At 43.5% G+C, this 16,285-nt stretch overlaps 1 protein-coding gene across 2 annotated transcripts in view; it reads left to right on the top strand.

Annotated features, from left to right (window-relative positions):
* Positions 1-16,285, top strand: part of PRCC (proline rich mitotic checkpoint control factor) — a 433,632-nt gene that overhangs the window by 88,500 nt on the left and 328,847 nt on the right. For both annotated transcript variants that reach the window (XM_069604586.1, XM_069604588.1), the window contains exon 2: positions 5,476-5,526. In XM_069604586.1, coding sequence (XP_069460687.1) covers positions 5,476-5,526 — 51 coding nt within the window. The remainder of the gene's footprint in view (positions 1-5,475; positions 5,527-16,285) is intronic.

Genomic DNA, 16,285 nt, shown 5'->3' with positions numbered 1-16,285 from the left:
TGGTCCTGCACTTGCCTGGGAAACCCTTGCTTTTCGCGACTAGTGCCTACCACGTGGGTTGGGACTGTCTGGTCTGAATCCACATACTGGTGCCAGTATGTCTTGTGTGCATGCATGAATCGACCCACAGAGGTCCTTGTTTGGACCACTGCTGGTGTGCATGTGGGGGGCAGATCTTTCCACTGGAGGGTTGAGTCTGATCAATCACCTGACTTTGGGATAAGAAGAGATGTCCTGCAGCCATTCCAGTAGATCTGAAGAGGAGCCAAGTATACTGTGTAGCAGTGAATGATCAAGGACGATCCCTGAAGAGGGCTGGTGACCAATTCTTGCTGCAGTCCTGGTAGAGCCATGTCTGGCTATTGATCTCAGAAGGCCGTTGTTGGTGCTCCAACCCTCTGGACCGTGGGGAACAACGTCTCAACCTCTTCTTGGTACCTTTCGAATTGGAGTCTTCGTAGTCTCCCTGGGCCATCCAGTGGACTGCCCAACTCCGGTTTGGGCTAACGCGGTAGAAGCGCCACTGTTCTGCATTTTCACCTGGAACTTCAGCTTGCCCTATAAGTAGCCTTCCTGCGAGATTTCGGCATCCCAGTACCGACCGGTCCTGAGATTGAAGGCTGGCTTCAAACTCGACATCTGTGATGCCTGCTGTCTGTGCATCAGTGGCAAACGCTGCAACTGGCTTTCCTGCATCTAGTCGAGAACCCTGAAGAGTCCTGTATCGGTGCCTACTGCATTGTTCCACGAGAAGAGGTTGGTCACAGCTCCTGTACCCGACCGGAACACTTCTTGCACCCGCAGCTCCTGGGCTTCTTCAGCAGAAAAAAATGACGTATGGCGACACTTGTTCTGAAACCCCTCCAAAATATAGAAAAGCATTTTACTTACTTGTAAACTCTTTGGACAATCTTTTGGACCCATCTTCACATCATCTGGAACCATCCCACTCTTTTTCCCCCAACTTCTAAAACTTTGTAAACTTTGGTTACAAGGCCCCAATCAACTTAAGGTTGGACTTTAGAAGATATGGTTATGATTCCTGGGGACTGTCATTGCTATAACTTATTACTTACCTTCCATTTCAGGTATTGTAGGGGTGAATTGATTATTCTGCACTGACTAACTGTGATTACCTTCAAAGTCATTTTCCTAGTGTTTTTGAGCCTATAATAGAATATTTGTATAACTTATTGTCTAAGTATAATTCTTGATTGCTTAACTGTGTGAGCTCATCGTGTACTCCTGACCCCACTCGCATCTCATGAGATTGAGCCTTGCCCACATCTCCATGCTACCTCGATTGATTTGGCTAAACTCCCTGAAGTTTCTCCCTGTTCACTATAACTAGGGTGGCCTCCTGAACGCTGCCCCCCCCCCCCCCCCCCCAGGCCAGAGTATAGAAATCCCTCGCCCAAGACTAGGAACGGGGAACTAATCTACCTCTGGATGGGTATCCTGCTCAAGTTGGTTATACATCCTGGACAGCCCCTCAACATTGCAATCTTGAGCTAATTTGGAGTCTCTGCTTTCATGTTCATCAACCACTTTAAAGGCCCATGGTCAGTCTGCACAGTGAAGTGAGTCCCATAGAGGTCGGATCTCAGCCTCCTAAGGCTCCACACAATGGAATAACTTTCCTGTCCCACAGTAGACCACCTGAGCTCTCTGTCCTTAAACTGGCAGCAGCTTATTAAACATATGGGATGTTCCCTGCCTTTATCATCTAGCTTTTACAGTACTGCCTCTGGCGCTGGGATAAGCACATCTGCTTACGCTATGAATTAGGCCTGACACAGGGAATCCTTCACGCCTTGGAAGGCCCCCTTGCACTCCTCAGACCAAGTCACCTTCTTGGATTTCTTTGGAATAGTGAGAGCAGTCAGAGGGGCAGCTGCAGTGCCATAGTCTGCCATGAAATGTCTGTAGTACCCAGTGAGGCCTCAAAAAAGCTCTCAGCTGGGTTTAGGTAGTGGGGGTTGCCCAGTCCTGTACAGCTTGTACTTTACTGGGAAGAGGCTGGATCTTGCCCCACCAACCCCATGCCCAAGGTAGACACATTGAACCCTAACCAATTTTAATTGATTTGCCTAGGCAATCTCTTTTAGACAGAAAGAAGACTAGACATGTATTCTACTCCCAAAGTTGCCATACAATCTACATATGTCATGTTTTGTGTAGTGCACATCTGCCATTTGTATGGCTTTGCAATGCTGCATCCTTTTCCGATGTCTAACAGCTCGGATATCTGGCAGGTTGGAGGAGTTTGGGGTCTGGATGAGTGGTACCTCGACTATATTTTGCTGATGTTGTGACTAGCTTGCGTAAAATGGGATTGCAGTGGTGCGCCAAACTGGATCTGCAAGCTTGTAGCTCTGGTTAGATTGTGCTCAGATAGATTGAGTTGAATAGTGCTTGCTTTGACCGAAACGGGGAGAGTGGGGAGAGGGAGAGGGAGAGGGAGAGGGAGAAAGGGTAGTGAAAAGTAAACCATCTGCAACCTTTATGTTAGTGCGCTCACCCTTAAAGTTTCAAAGCTAAATTGAGTATTGCAAAACAAAATCGGAACTGCAATAAAAAAGCATGATGTAATATTAACATACCCAATCAGATGAAAAGCGGTATGGTTTTGCACGAAGGGAGCAAGAGAAAAGAAAAGAGAACAGCAGGGCATTTAAGATGTATATTATATAATACAGTGAAAATATTAGATACAGAGAGTCATTTGGCATGTGTGTCCCACAACGCCAGTGCATACACCCCACTCCCAACTTTCACCAGAAAGTGGAAACCAAATATGTGTATGTTAGAGGTATTGAGGTCCAAAAGAATGACACCCCATATTATAGAGTGACAGGTAGTTGGGATAATATCTCCTCGTGTGGTTTATACGTGCTTTTAAATGCATGAATTGTGCAACATGCATATGTGTGAAAATTAAGAGGCTATGCAGAGTTTTAAGTTTGGTGTGAAATATGAGATGGAAATCACCATCCAGTAATGCGTGATAAGTCGGAAACTTGGTAATGACTTAATGGTCTTTAGTATTAGCTGCTGTTCGCCTTGGTATTTGTCAAGTGAACAATCTGTCAAATAATTAGAATATGCTGTGTTAATTGACATATCAGTCAAGTAATAGAAAGTTATCAAGCAAAATATTATATGTCAGATTTTCCTACTTCTTACCTTATTAAAGCGTTCAATCCCGAATCGAGTAACTTCCGCGTAAAAAATGGAGTCCACCGAAAATACCAGTTTAAATAATGTCTGACATGGACAGACCGATAGAGATTAATGAGTGTTATTGCGCATGTCCAAAAGTGGGTGCGCTAATCGAATGGACATGCTCAGTTGCAACTCAGTGTGTCGGAGGTGCGCATGCATACTAAGTGTCTTGAGCTGTGCTGTTAGTCTATCGGAACGGGGAATAGTGTTGCTAGTGTGGATGTGTAACTAGCATGTAGAGTATTACTTGTATATCATTGGAAAAAGATAATATATGCGCAGAGATCGCCAATAAAATGACGTTGGAAGTGGGGCACAGCAATCTGGACATGCTGACATACATGCACAAATGTTACAAATACGAGTTATCTAACACAGTGAAAAATGCAATCTTATTTATCATGGTATGAGCAATTAAACTAAATTCTATCTTATACATATTTAACAGATTATCATGAAATTCAGTCAGTGACCATATCAGCATCCCTACGGGGTGAATTGTGTTATGCATGCTAAATCAACACTGCATCAGGATAGGTTGTAAGATCCAACACAATCTCATAAATGCCAGTATTATAAATGTGTATTAGAATATCCATTGTGATAGTATACCTTGGAGTTGGAGCAATACTGTAAACTAGTGATCGCACAATATTCATGGCAACTAGTATATTATTTAAGAAAACTTTAATCATAGCGTGGATTACGCATTCTTGGGTGAAGATGAGAGATGAATGGAGTGCCTGATTTAAGAATATCTGAATTTATGTACCCTTGAAAGAGTCGTAAGAAAACGTGCATCTCATTGTCGGTGTTGAGACCCATTTCGGTACATGGGAGAGAGCAAATCAATTTAGCTTCCATTTGTCTCAACTTGAGGGTGATGTTACCCCCTCTTTTTACCTAATTTAGCCTTACTTAAGCCCACAAAGCGAATATCCTTTGTTATCAGTTTGATGTTTGGCTTGCCAATGTGCTGCTAAGGGCAGTCTGGCGTCCTGGCTACCCAAACTGGCCAAGTGTTCTCGAATTCTGAAACGTACCTGTCTGATGGTAGACCCAATGTAAATCTTGCTACAGACCCATATCAAAGCATATACTACATAGGTCGTTCTGCAATTGATAGTCATGTATCTGAACTTTTTGGCCGTTAATATCAAGTTGTTGAATCACATTATTGTCCACATGTTTACACATCGAGCAGTTACCACATTTATGAAAACCAGAGACTGGGGACAACCATGTTTTACGTGCATTGGAGTCTGCGGGCTTGATCTGTAAAAATGAGGGACTGATTTTGTCCCGAATTGTCTCTGAACTGGTGAATATAAGCTTCGGTTTATCTGCTAAATAACACCTGATACCTGGATCAAGTAGTAAGATGTCCCAGTATCTGTATAGTAGCCGATAGAGATGTTTGGAGTCCCTAGTAAACTTGGTAATCAGATCAACAGTAGGTTGATGGCGAGATGCATGTTTTTTAGGCTCCTTTTGTATTTCCTTTTCACGTTGCTCGTAACTATATTGTTTACATTTATTTTGGTGGTTTATAATGTCAGCCTTGAAAACGACATGATTTTCGAAATTCGTGTCGGCTGACTTCTTCATACAATAAACACTTCTAATCAAGAATTAATTTTTTGACCAACATATAGCAACATTTATTAACGATGGATTTTGGACATGGACAAAAAGTTTTTTAGTCCAACAGTTCCGCTTTAGTTTTGCAATACTCAATTTAGCTTTGAAACTTTAAGGGAGAGCGCGCTTACATACTGGTCATTCACCCTTTTGTCTACTATATTGTGGGTGTGAACAGACCTGCCCAGTCAATGACCGGACAACGCAGCTGGATCCCTTGCACCTCTAAGCAGATTTGTGTCTAGCGCACGCATCAGGCTTTGGTCTGTCACTTTTGTTTTCATCTGCAACCTTTGTTTTAATATAAACTATTAACGTCAGGTTTATTTTAAAAAATTATAAACTGAAGGCATGATTATTAAAATGAGTTTGAGAATTGTTGCCAACTGATTTACAAAAAATCAATTCAGTATCTTTAGGAAAAGGCTTAAAACATAACATTTTGAATAACTCCTCTGATGCGTCTTAGCTCCCTGTTTAACTTCTTTGATAATCTGCGCCTAGATGCAGATTCTACATGGTTCCACGTGAGTGCGCTGTGCAAGTTCAAAAATCAAATCAATTTGCATTGCCTCTTCTGGCCTAATTTTGTGTGCTTTTCCTTCTTAGTCAGATTCTGAGGAAGACGAGCCTGCTAAGAAGAAGAAGAACTTTCATAGGGTAAGTCATTAATGCAACATTTTGTCTCTTACGTTGTCTTGATAAAATACCAAAAATGTTCTTTTTGTGCAGCTGTACAAGGGTGCCCTGAGAAGAAACGCCTCTCGTTTTGGATGTAAATGTGAGTGCTTTCATGTTTCATGTACTTACAACATGGAGTAATGCCATTTACCGTTAACAACTTCTTGGATGAAAGCATTTATTTAAACTGGGGCACATGTCTTGAATTGAAAACACTTGCTTTTGTTCCTTCTAAAACTACTCCAAGTAATGCTGGTGAGCAGATAGAACATTCAAATCGAAATCTGAAATGTCTACTTTAACTGTGTAACTGATATTTGGAAGCCTAAATAATATTGCAGTTTTTGCTGTCCTACAGACCTGTGGCTTTTGTACATTTATACAAATGATCTACCATTTAAACACTCTATAATAAAATAATTAAACTTCCATGTTAAGAGTAAACCAATGAGCTTTCTGATTCTTGCAGGGTATTAAGGTGTTCAATGTATGCGACCTGAAGATTGTGTGACAATCATTTGTTCATGTAAGCATTTGGTTGACCGGCAGAGATTTTGATAACTGCAGCCTCTAGACACAACCGTTTTCTGTATTAAGTGGTGGTTGACTAATCAATATACCAGCCAACTCATTTTAACCCGAGTTCTGACCTCAGGCGTGTAATTCTACCAAACTCTTGCCACACCTGCAACACCACTAGCATGTGTGTTCAGCAACTCCCTTGAATCATTTAAAATTGAAACCCCTACAAGCACATCATTTCTACTGTTCACACAAGTAATAAATAGAACCTGGAAAACTGATTCAAATCCTAAGTAGCTGCACTTGAAATCTATAAGGCCGCAGCAAGCTTATTTGATGGGCTGTTTGTTCAGCACAGAATCGATGTTGAAGCCCAGAGATTACGCTTGAGCGACCACGAGAAGGCAGGTTGAATCCCTCTCCAATTGCCAAGCTGAATTTAACCGGGTCAGAGCAATAGGAGCAAACCCCAAAGTGCCTAGTCTTCCAAGGTTGACGCCCTTATTCTATTGCATGTCCTCCCCATCGTAACAAAATGGAGCCCTGGAGTACACTGAATGTGTACAGGTTTGGAGCGATCTGTACTTTTACAACTCTTGTTGACTGATGTCGCTACTACAGAAAGAAAACACATTTGTGCCATTTCACTAATGCTGCTATAGGATTTCACAGCACCAAAGTTCATGGGTTGCCCCAGGTTAGTGTGCATTTTTTCGTTTTTTGTTTTGTTTTTGTTACACCACCAGTCATCCTGCCAGATTAGTGGGTCCACTACAGTTTGGTATTGATCATTTGTCCATACAGCTGAATGGATAGATATGCACTGCCCCTTTGCTTTTACTGGTCACAGGAAGCTAGTTCGAAGCCCATGGTTAGCCAGAGTTTCAGTGCTCCTAGGTATGTTGGCGGCATATAAACCATAGAGTGGGGGGGGGGTATTCTTGTTTTTTGATCAGTAGAGACTAGTATGGGAGAAGAATAACTTGATCATTAAAGGGTGCCAGATGATGATAAATAGCGTTTAGATGCAATGTGTTAATTAAAAAAAAAAGAGAAATCTAACAATCTAATGCCTTTCAGTGGCATGGTCTCCTACTCCTGTTGATACATTTAACTCCATTTCATCTTCGCACGCTGTTTAAGTCTACCTTAGTCAGGCTATCTTTTTTTCATGTTTTTTTTTTTAAGCGCCATGCTCTCATTTCCCTGAATAGGCATCTGCAAAATAGGTTTATTTAATGCTTTCTTAAATGTTATATTTTCATAGTTAAACCCAAAAGGTTCGAAGTTGCCCCTTCACTTTTCATAGTTAAAAATATCCGCCATGCCTTTGCTGACAGAAAATTGTGCAGCAACTTAAAGTTTAAATTAGCGCAAAACTATTTTGGACACAATTATTGGCTTTTGTTTATGCTTTAGTAAAGGTCGGCTTATGGTCATAACCTGTATCTTTGTGATGTGAAGCAATTGAATAAAGTCTCCAGAATCAGAAGGCACACATTTATTTTATCAATTACATCCTCGTGAGAATATTTAAAGCTTGTTTGTGAAGATTTTGCAAATACTAGCTGGGAGATTTAAAGGTATTTACATGGCAATGAGTAGAGATCCATTCTTTCGTATCAAGCAGATATAATGTCAATAGTTTAAGGGAGCATTTCGCCAACCGCGTTGCATGACGCCAAGTGTCATTGGGCATTAGACTAAAGGAATGAAAGTTCTAGTTTCTTAGTTTTCTGCTGCATTCTACATTTCAAACTACTGTGGTTGATCGCAGATGGGTCATTGGCAGCTGGACATGGGTGAGTAAATACTTTAAGTTTTATGAAAGTGAAGGAAAATCCCTCACCTAGCTCTACGGCTATGGGAGAAAATCCCTGTCTGATTAAGCAAATTGAAAATGTGCCAGTCAGACTGCCAGACACAAGCTGGTTCTATCCACTGTCCAAAACCTAAGCTTTCTACCTGACCCTACCACTATTAAAGGAAAAGCAAATTCAAGCAATGGTTTTGCTGGTTGTTGGCTCATGCATGACCCCCTCCTATACAATGTCTCTAGAAATTGCCCCTGTCGGTTTCCCAGGTTCTGTGTTAACTTTCACAGTTCCAATGTTCCACTTGTCAGTGTTCCTCTTGTCTTTCTTAGACCTGGCCTCCTGTAAATCTTGGTAAGTTATCCAGGTCTTCAAGGTTTCCTCATAACACAATTGGCAACCCTGGTGCCCCTCCATCAAAGTCTGTAACTTTTAAAAGTTTCTTTTCAGTCTGTAGGGCTTGGTTTGGTGTATGTTTCAACTGTTGCAAGAGTTTGCTTTCACTCACCCCTTCTGGGACCTTTTGTTCTCTTAGTGGGATATCTTTTGGTGGGTCTGTAGATCCAGATTCAATTAAATGATTTTGGGTTTCTAGCTGCTGTCTATGACTTTGGTTATATGTCTGGTTCTGACCTCTGCTTCTCGGCTTTGTGTTTCCCTCAAAAAAGCTGTCCTTTATAAAACCTCATCTCTGGACTTTTCGTTTTCTTCACGCTTTGCATTTTTTTTCGGATGGAAGTGTCTTGTTCGAGAAGCTGCCTTCTTTTTAGTGATTCTTTTCATCTCCTGGTTTCTAGTAATCCCCTCTTCTGTTCATGAACCCCTGATTATGGTTTTGTAACCATCATCTGGGAGTTTGGTTATTTGTCTGGTTCCGGCCTTTGTCTCTCTGTCGTGTCTCTTTCAGGAAGGTTGTGTCCTTTACACAAACCCCTCTCGGGACACTTTCTCTTCTTCAGTCTTCCCCTTTCTACGGTATATGTTTCTAGTTTGCCCCCCTTTTAGGGATTCCTTTATAGCCTGGTTTCTACTAATCCACCCTTCTGTTCAGGATTTTTAAACCCCTTCATGGAGTTTTTCTTTTCTTGACTAGGCCCCCCTGGCCCATGAGCTACTTGAACAGCTTCATTAATCGAAGTCTCTTACACAGTGGCTTGGGGGTAGTCTCGGCTCTCCTGCCTCTCCTTATTCCATACTGTGTACCTGTTGCTCTGCGGCCTTCTTCACATGGGGAGGCGGTTGCTCATTCTGCAACAGAACCTTCTTGTGCTGGACACCAGTTCCTTGTTTCCTGTTGCGGCTGCCTTCTCAGCGGCTGCCTTCTCTCTGGTACTTTGGCCCCCCGCCCGCATTGGTCTGGGTTTGGTCTCTTGCTGAAAGAGAACTTGGAACGGTGGTCTTCCGGCTCACTTGCGCTCAGCAGCGTTGCGCCGGCTCGCTGCTCACCACGTAGCAGTTGTGGTCCTGCCGCAGGCTGCATCTGCTCTGCAGTGTATTGGCGATTTCCAGTCTGTTGGGTTGGCTGGATGCACACCACCTCCTTTCTGCTCCCAGGTAAGGGCTATGTCCCTTATATGCTCGTCTCTAAATAGAGGGAACTCTATTCCATTGGTCCTAGGGCGGCTTCTTTAAGGAGGGGCCGCAACCAAGCCAAATACGTGCGAGTGCTCTGTTACATTAATACCATCATCTGCTCTCATGTATGCAGAAAATACGTGGGACATTGGGTTTAAGGGGATGCTACATTGTTCGACTGGGAGCCTTTGACCCCTAAGTGGGAGTTACTTGCTCACCTTCCAAGTCTTGCAGGAAGTGGCTCACCTTGGAGGGAAATCCTTGGATTCGTTACAATACGTAGTTAAGGAGAAAGGAATTCAACCTGTTTCTGTTGGAATAAAGGAAGTAGGGTTAAGTTTAGAAATGTGAGACCATATGATAACCTAATTCTTTTGTTGTCGTTGTGTGTGTGTGTGTGTGTGTGGTTTTCAGTCATTAAATGCAACAAAGCCTTTTAAAATCAGAACAGTGAACTGTTGCACTCTAGCAAATTAGAATCACATATAAACATGCCGGGATACTCCACCACCCTGTAACTACTCGGTCAGTTTCTAGTTCAATAAGATTTACCTGTAAAGGATTAGTATTTACCAGGAATGGAAAATCCACATTTATTTGGAAAGCAGTTTTATTTTTATTCTGTTATGGACAGTCTTAATCCTTTTAATGAGTTCAGTAAAGGAACATTATTGCTTAAGACTTATTGACAGCAGCAGAACATATACATTGTTGTGTGATAACACAATCTGCCTTTCCTCTTCCAGAAAACCATAACCAACATGCAACCTCCACTTTCTTCAATGAAAACCAAAAAATAAACAGTCCAACCTCCACTTAGTGCATGGCATTTGAACAGGAATCTTGCCTGCGACCTGGAACCAGGGCTGATTGTCCACAAACCAATTTTACATTTTAATTTCCTTGGTGTATGGATGCATAAGGCTGTTAGGAAAATGTTCTCTTGGAGCAACTTTTCCTCAATATTTTATGGACCCCCCAAACATTTTGCTTTTTGTTTGAGCACTTTTGTCCTGAAATTTTGCAGTGAAGCCTTAAGCTTCACACCACTGGCCTTTTCCTCATATGTTTTGGGGGAAACTGACTAGTCCTTCAGACTGTTGATACTGGGAAACTGTTTCCTTTAGTCTTGTGACTTTGTTACCTGTCTGGGTAACTTTGTGTAACATTGCATAATACATCTTGCAGTTCAGTGCAATAGGGCTTCTTTTGTATGACCCTAGACTATACTCAAAATGATTGTTTTAAATGTGCTTAAAGAGAAGCTGGTGGCAGCTGTTACTTTTCACTATTTTTACTATATTTTATTTTGGCTTTACCACGTTTGACTACTAACTGTGGTTGGTGTCCTAACGTGGCCGTGCCAAAAGGTTTTTGCTTGCTCTTTTTGCCATTTTGTTTGTTGGCCTTCTTCCTGCCTTGCAAGGTCAGGAAATTCCTTTTTTGGTCAAGCACTCTCCCTGGAATGTCTTGATTTTCACGTGCTGGTGCAGGGCATGTGTGTTACAAGCCAGGAAGTGGGTTGAGACTGGCTGGTCCCAAAACACAAACTGGTTTTTGGAGTGTATGCATGAGTTTCACCAACAGTGGTCCCTGATTGGACCACTGCTGGGGTGTGTGTGAGGGGCAGATCTTCCATTTTTCCATAAGATGAGTCCTGCTGCCATTCCCCAGAGATCCTGCATGGAGCCCAGTATCCTGCATAGCCGTGAAGACTTCAGAAGGCCTGAGGACCAACTTTTGCTGCAGTCCGGTGGAGCCCTGTCTGGCTAATGATCTTAGAAGACCTTCATTGGTGCTTCGACCCGTAGCAGTGGTGGGAACAACCATTCTCGAATTCTTCTGGTAACTTAACAAGTTGGAACCTTCAGAGGTGTCTCTGGGCCATTCATTGGACTGACCAGCTCCAATTTGCGCTAGCTGCATTAGCAGAGTCGTCGCTCTGTGTTTCGGCTCTGAACTCAAGGGTTCATCAGCTTATCCTGCAAGAGTGGGCCCGAGATAGAGGACCAACTTCGATTGCGACATCTGTGTCCCCTGCTGTTGCCGTGCAATGGTGACCATCCCTGAAACTGGTGTTCTCGCATCTGGTCGACCATCCTGAAGAGTCCTGCAACAGTGCCTGCTACATTGTTCGTCGAAGAGGTTTCACAAAGCTGTTGTAACCAATCCGAACTCTTCTTGCACAGCAGCTGCTTCGATAGGACCAACAGCTGGAAAACTGACCTCCAACGACCTGCCAGGTCTGGAGAAAAACTGGAGTGCGGGTAAATTGTAGCAATACTTACCTGCCCGCCTTATCTCTGCCCTTGAAAGTTTGACTAACTTTTGAAACTTTTACAACTGTTTGGCGAAACTTGTTGCCGAAAGCCCTCTGAATGCTAGGAACAGTCTTATCCACCAGAATATGTCCTCTTCTGACCTTTGGAACCTCCCTCACATCCACAGGACCCTCCTAACTTTTGCCCTCTCCTATAAACTATTGGAAAGTTTGAACTTTTGGGCACAAGGACCCCATACAATTTAGGGATGGACTTAGCAAGTTAGGGCTGATATTCCTGTGGACTGTTGGTGTAATAACTATTTACTTACATCCCCTTTCAGGTATTGGTATTGGTGGTGGTGGTCGGGGGAGGGAGGGAGGGATATTGAACTGAATGCTTTACAACAACTCACTGTGATTGTATATATGCTTTTGACTATTTAGTATTGTGTGATATTACTACCTGCTATTAGTCATTTTTCACAGTGTGTTCTTGGCCATAAATAGAGATTTTTTTGTACTAATCCTTGACTGCTCATTGTGTTCGACTCATTGAGGACCCCTTACCACACTCGCTCCGAAGACTTGGCCTCGACCACTCTCCATGCTACCTAGATAGGTCGTCCCTGTTCACTATAACTAAATTGGCCTCCTAAACATTGTACACCAGGCCAGAGTTTAGAAATCCAGTCTAACAAATGCGAGTACCATCTAGGTTGTGACAAACACGTGTGATCGAAGTGACACTTTTATGCTGCAGCCATGAACAGATGAACAATCGTGTTACTTTGAGAATTTGTTTAAAATGGCCTTCAAGCAGCCTGGGACTACAGCCATACAACAATGGGGGGGGTGGGGGGGAGCGGTGGGGGGCATAATACTTGCCTCAGTTTCTACAGTAAATCGGGATGTTCTTGAGCAGTAGTAAGTAATGACTGCGTTCTATGTGATGACCTCAGGCTTCCTATTAAGGTATTTTTAAAAAAAAGTGGAGAAGCAAGTGGTCTGTCGTGGGCTACTACACTGCCTTCTGAGTCTGTCTACTGTGGAGACTGCTGGAGGAGGAGCAACCCCTGTGGCAACAACCAGCTACCTGCATAAAACATCATTTTCAGCACGGAGAGGAAGTGGAGAAGCAAGTGGTCTGTTGTGGTCCGGCGGGAGGCCGAGGGGCCTAAAGAATATAAGCAGACCAGTTGGCTTGTTTGCCACAACCGACTGACACCGGCTAAGTGCCACTGATCCACGGTAAGACACAAAACTGCATTTAACTCTTTTTACACACTCCTCCATTTAATAGCCTTTGAGATAAACATAAGCAAGAAAGCAAAATGACTTTAAAATCAAAAACGTCCAAACCGGTGATCAATGATTGCGAGTGTGATGAGGAAAACAGCCGTAGTCTACTTAGCTCAAAGAAGGGCTGTGGAGGACTAGGACATAGTTCCTCAACACAAAGAAAGGGCGGCTCACAGCGTACTAACGGCTGCCCTAATATCAGTACATGCTTAGAGGCAAACAAAGAAATGACCTCCATAGGTGCCCACACCCCCCCTCCCCCTTCCATCTAAAGTCCCCGACTCACCCGATGTCGAAGAGGAAGACACGCCACGCGAGGCAGGAGATGCGCCTCCAGTGCTGGCGACCGGCGTCGTGCCACAAGGGTCCCCAGCGTCCATACCTGACGCCGCAACGCTGTTTCTGCCGCGTTCTCACGGAAGGAAAAGGCGAGACAGGGCAGCGACGGCTCCACGGTGGACGCTGAAGCCCTTCTTGCTGGCGGCCGGGCGATTGGTGATACGCGCGGATGTGTTGTTGCTGCAGCGGAGCCCCCATGCGCCGTGTCCGGTCGTGACACGGATCGGCAGGGGGCAGTGCAGGAGCCCAGACGTGAGGAGGGGCTAGGATGTGGGACCACAGATCATGTGACGCACATGGTCAATGACAACGACGACGTCTCGAACCTGCACAGTCACATCACAAGAAGCTGTTCAGCTGGTGACGGCTCAGGTGCACGTTGATGGAGACAGGCCCAGCGCACACGTTGCAGATCAGATACAGCACCAGAGCAAGACAACTCGCAGCCTAGTCTGGGCCAAGCAGTCGACTCACTATCGGCTTCAAAAAATAGAAAAAAAGATCACGAGAAGACAGTGGAAAATCGGCACTGAGCGCAAGAAGTCAAATAACTACAAAAAATAAAAGAAAACAAAAAAAACAGCACATTCACGGGTACCTAACAAGCACACCCAGAAATTCAATAAAGCACCAGTAAAAACTCAAGCGTAACAGCAGGAAAGAAATCATGCACGATGCGATACTTGACGGACTTTTTTGAATCACAAATATTTACAAAAACTAAAAGATACAGTGAACTGTCCGATGCTGAAATGTTGGCTGCCGTGATAGAACCATTGCCTGTCGCTAAGCAACGCAAATTAAACCTCTCACTGGGGACAACACAAGAGTCAGAAGAACTTACAGATCTCCAGTTGGTAGAAGAACCTGCAGAAACAACGGCCAAACAAAACGTACCAAAAAAGGACACAATGGCTCACAAACGAAGAGCATCACTTACCAGTTCCCCACTTCAGAGTCAATCCAATGCACAACAAGACGGCGGAGACGACACATCCCTCGATAGTGCGAGAGAAACAAATAATGTGCCAGCTAAGGAGGCGTCTTCCAAGCCTGTAGCTAAAAAACAAAACACGAATTCAAAATCTCCGCAGAAAATCACAACTGGCCAGAGTGCACCACATTCCAGCACTCCTCCGCCCAAGCAACACGACCCAAGTCCGTTACAGGAGATAGACATCAACATTGAGTCAAATCTATCAAGCCTGAAAGAAATAGAGAAATCAACTAACGCAACTTGCATTATCGCAGAATCATCAAACAAGGCACCTGCAGCAGCAGAACAGGATGCACAGTGCATCCAACATGACACAAGGAAACACTCCTTGCCATCGGCGGGCGCTCCTTCACCGTTTAAACTCCCCAGAGTAGCCTTCGTGCCACAAACTCCGCGAAGAAGACAAAGTGATCATGTTCAGACCCTTGGCAGAGGTTTTATGCCACAGACAGCAGGCTTCAATCAAGACTCATCTGCAGGGAAAAACGACTTGTTAAGCATAATGTCTGCCATAACAATCACACTCAATCCCTTCTGTAAATTGTATGAGGCGATAAACAACAGTCAAGAACCAACAGGTCACTCAAGCCTTGATCCTGACTAAAGATTTACACCTTGAAGGATACATAACAACCAAAGAAGACAATAACATTAATAAGGAGGTGATAAAGCAAGTGACAAGTGAATTAATGGATAAACTCAAACCCACAATCAATGCATCACTCGAATCAAAAAAACGCTAATGGCTGCAACACGAAGAATTCAAGCACTCAAACGAAAACACTAATTGACTTAACGCTTGACAACAATCAGTCGGAGCAGTCAAAACTACCGACTCAACGTAAAAGTCCTAACAACAACAACTCGTTGGATCCTCAAGACACCCCAACGCAAAGAAGCAAACAAAACTAGCTCACACCTAGTCACGGCTGAGCAAAAAAAAAGGTCGAAAAAGTGGTCCTGGTACTGAACACAATCAATAAAACACAACCAATCGGTTGTACCGACTACAACCAATAAAATCAATAACGAAGTTCCAGAAACTTCATATGCAATATTCGAGTCACACAATTCAAAAGAAAAACCTGATGAACCAACCAACATATTGGCCACCAACGTTAAACATCAGAGATTGACAAGTAACATACAACTCGAATCAGCCACTGCGACTGCCAGCAAGCGGCATGGTGCAACTTCAGTGTTTTCAAAAAAGGATTCGCAGGAGGGGCTGGGTGCCGCCGAATTAGCAGACACCAATCTTACCAACAGTCCCTCGGAAGCTATAATTTCAGTAGGCAATTCTGACCTAGATGAGACGCTAATGAACTTAAGCGTACATTCTTACGAAGATTCAAACCATCCATCTACTCCCCTGTTATGCAAGCAAACAAAATCGCAGAATCATTGTTCAGTATTCGAAGCATCACCTAAGAGAACAAACAAAGATAACAACACTGCCAAAGAGCACAGAGAACGAGACTTCGAAACATTAGAAGACAAACGAATTTGATTACTCAATAAAATGCAGATGAGAGAAAGCAGAAACTCACAAGGGCAAAGCAATAATCATTCGGGAGAGAGTCCTTCAAAAAAAGAGGAGAGACAAGATGTCGGCAACAATACAGATGAAAGACATAAACACTCAAACGAAGAAAGAAGAAAGGTACAACAAACAAGAGAGAGGTCGAGATCGCGAAACCACACCCCCAAACCTAATGAGCAAGATCAGGATTGAAAAGAAAAACATCATTATGAATCGCAACATAGACACGGCGCCAGGTCATCAATAAAGCCCCAGCCCGAAGAACTCAAACTGCAACAAAATATAGGACTAAGATCAAGCAAACGGCGTACAAAATTAGATAACTTCCAAACCAGACTGACTTCTGCGGACTACACCTACCCTAGCCAAAAAAGGAAAAACTTCAA

Source organism: Ambystoma mexicanum, chromosome 1p (genome assembly GCF_040938575.1).
Source record: "Ambystoma mexicanum isolate Mex_15411 chromosome 1p, UKY_AmexF1_1, whole genome shotgun sequence".
Lineage (NCBI taxonomy): Eukaryota > Metazoa > Chordata > Amphibia > Caudata > Ambystomatidae > Ambystoma > Ambystoma mexicanum.
The sequence above is the reverse complement of the archived record's forward strand: the minus strand, read 5'-3'. Positions and strand labels throughout refer to the sequence as shown.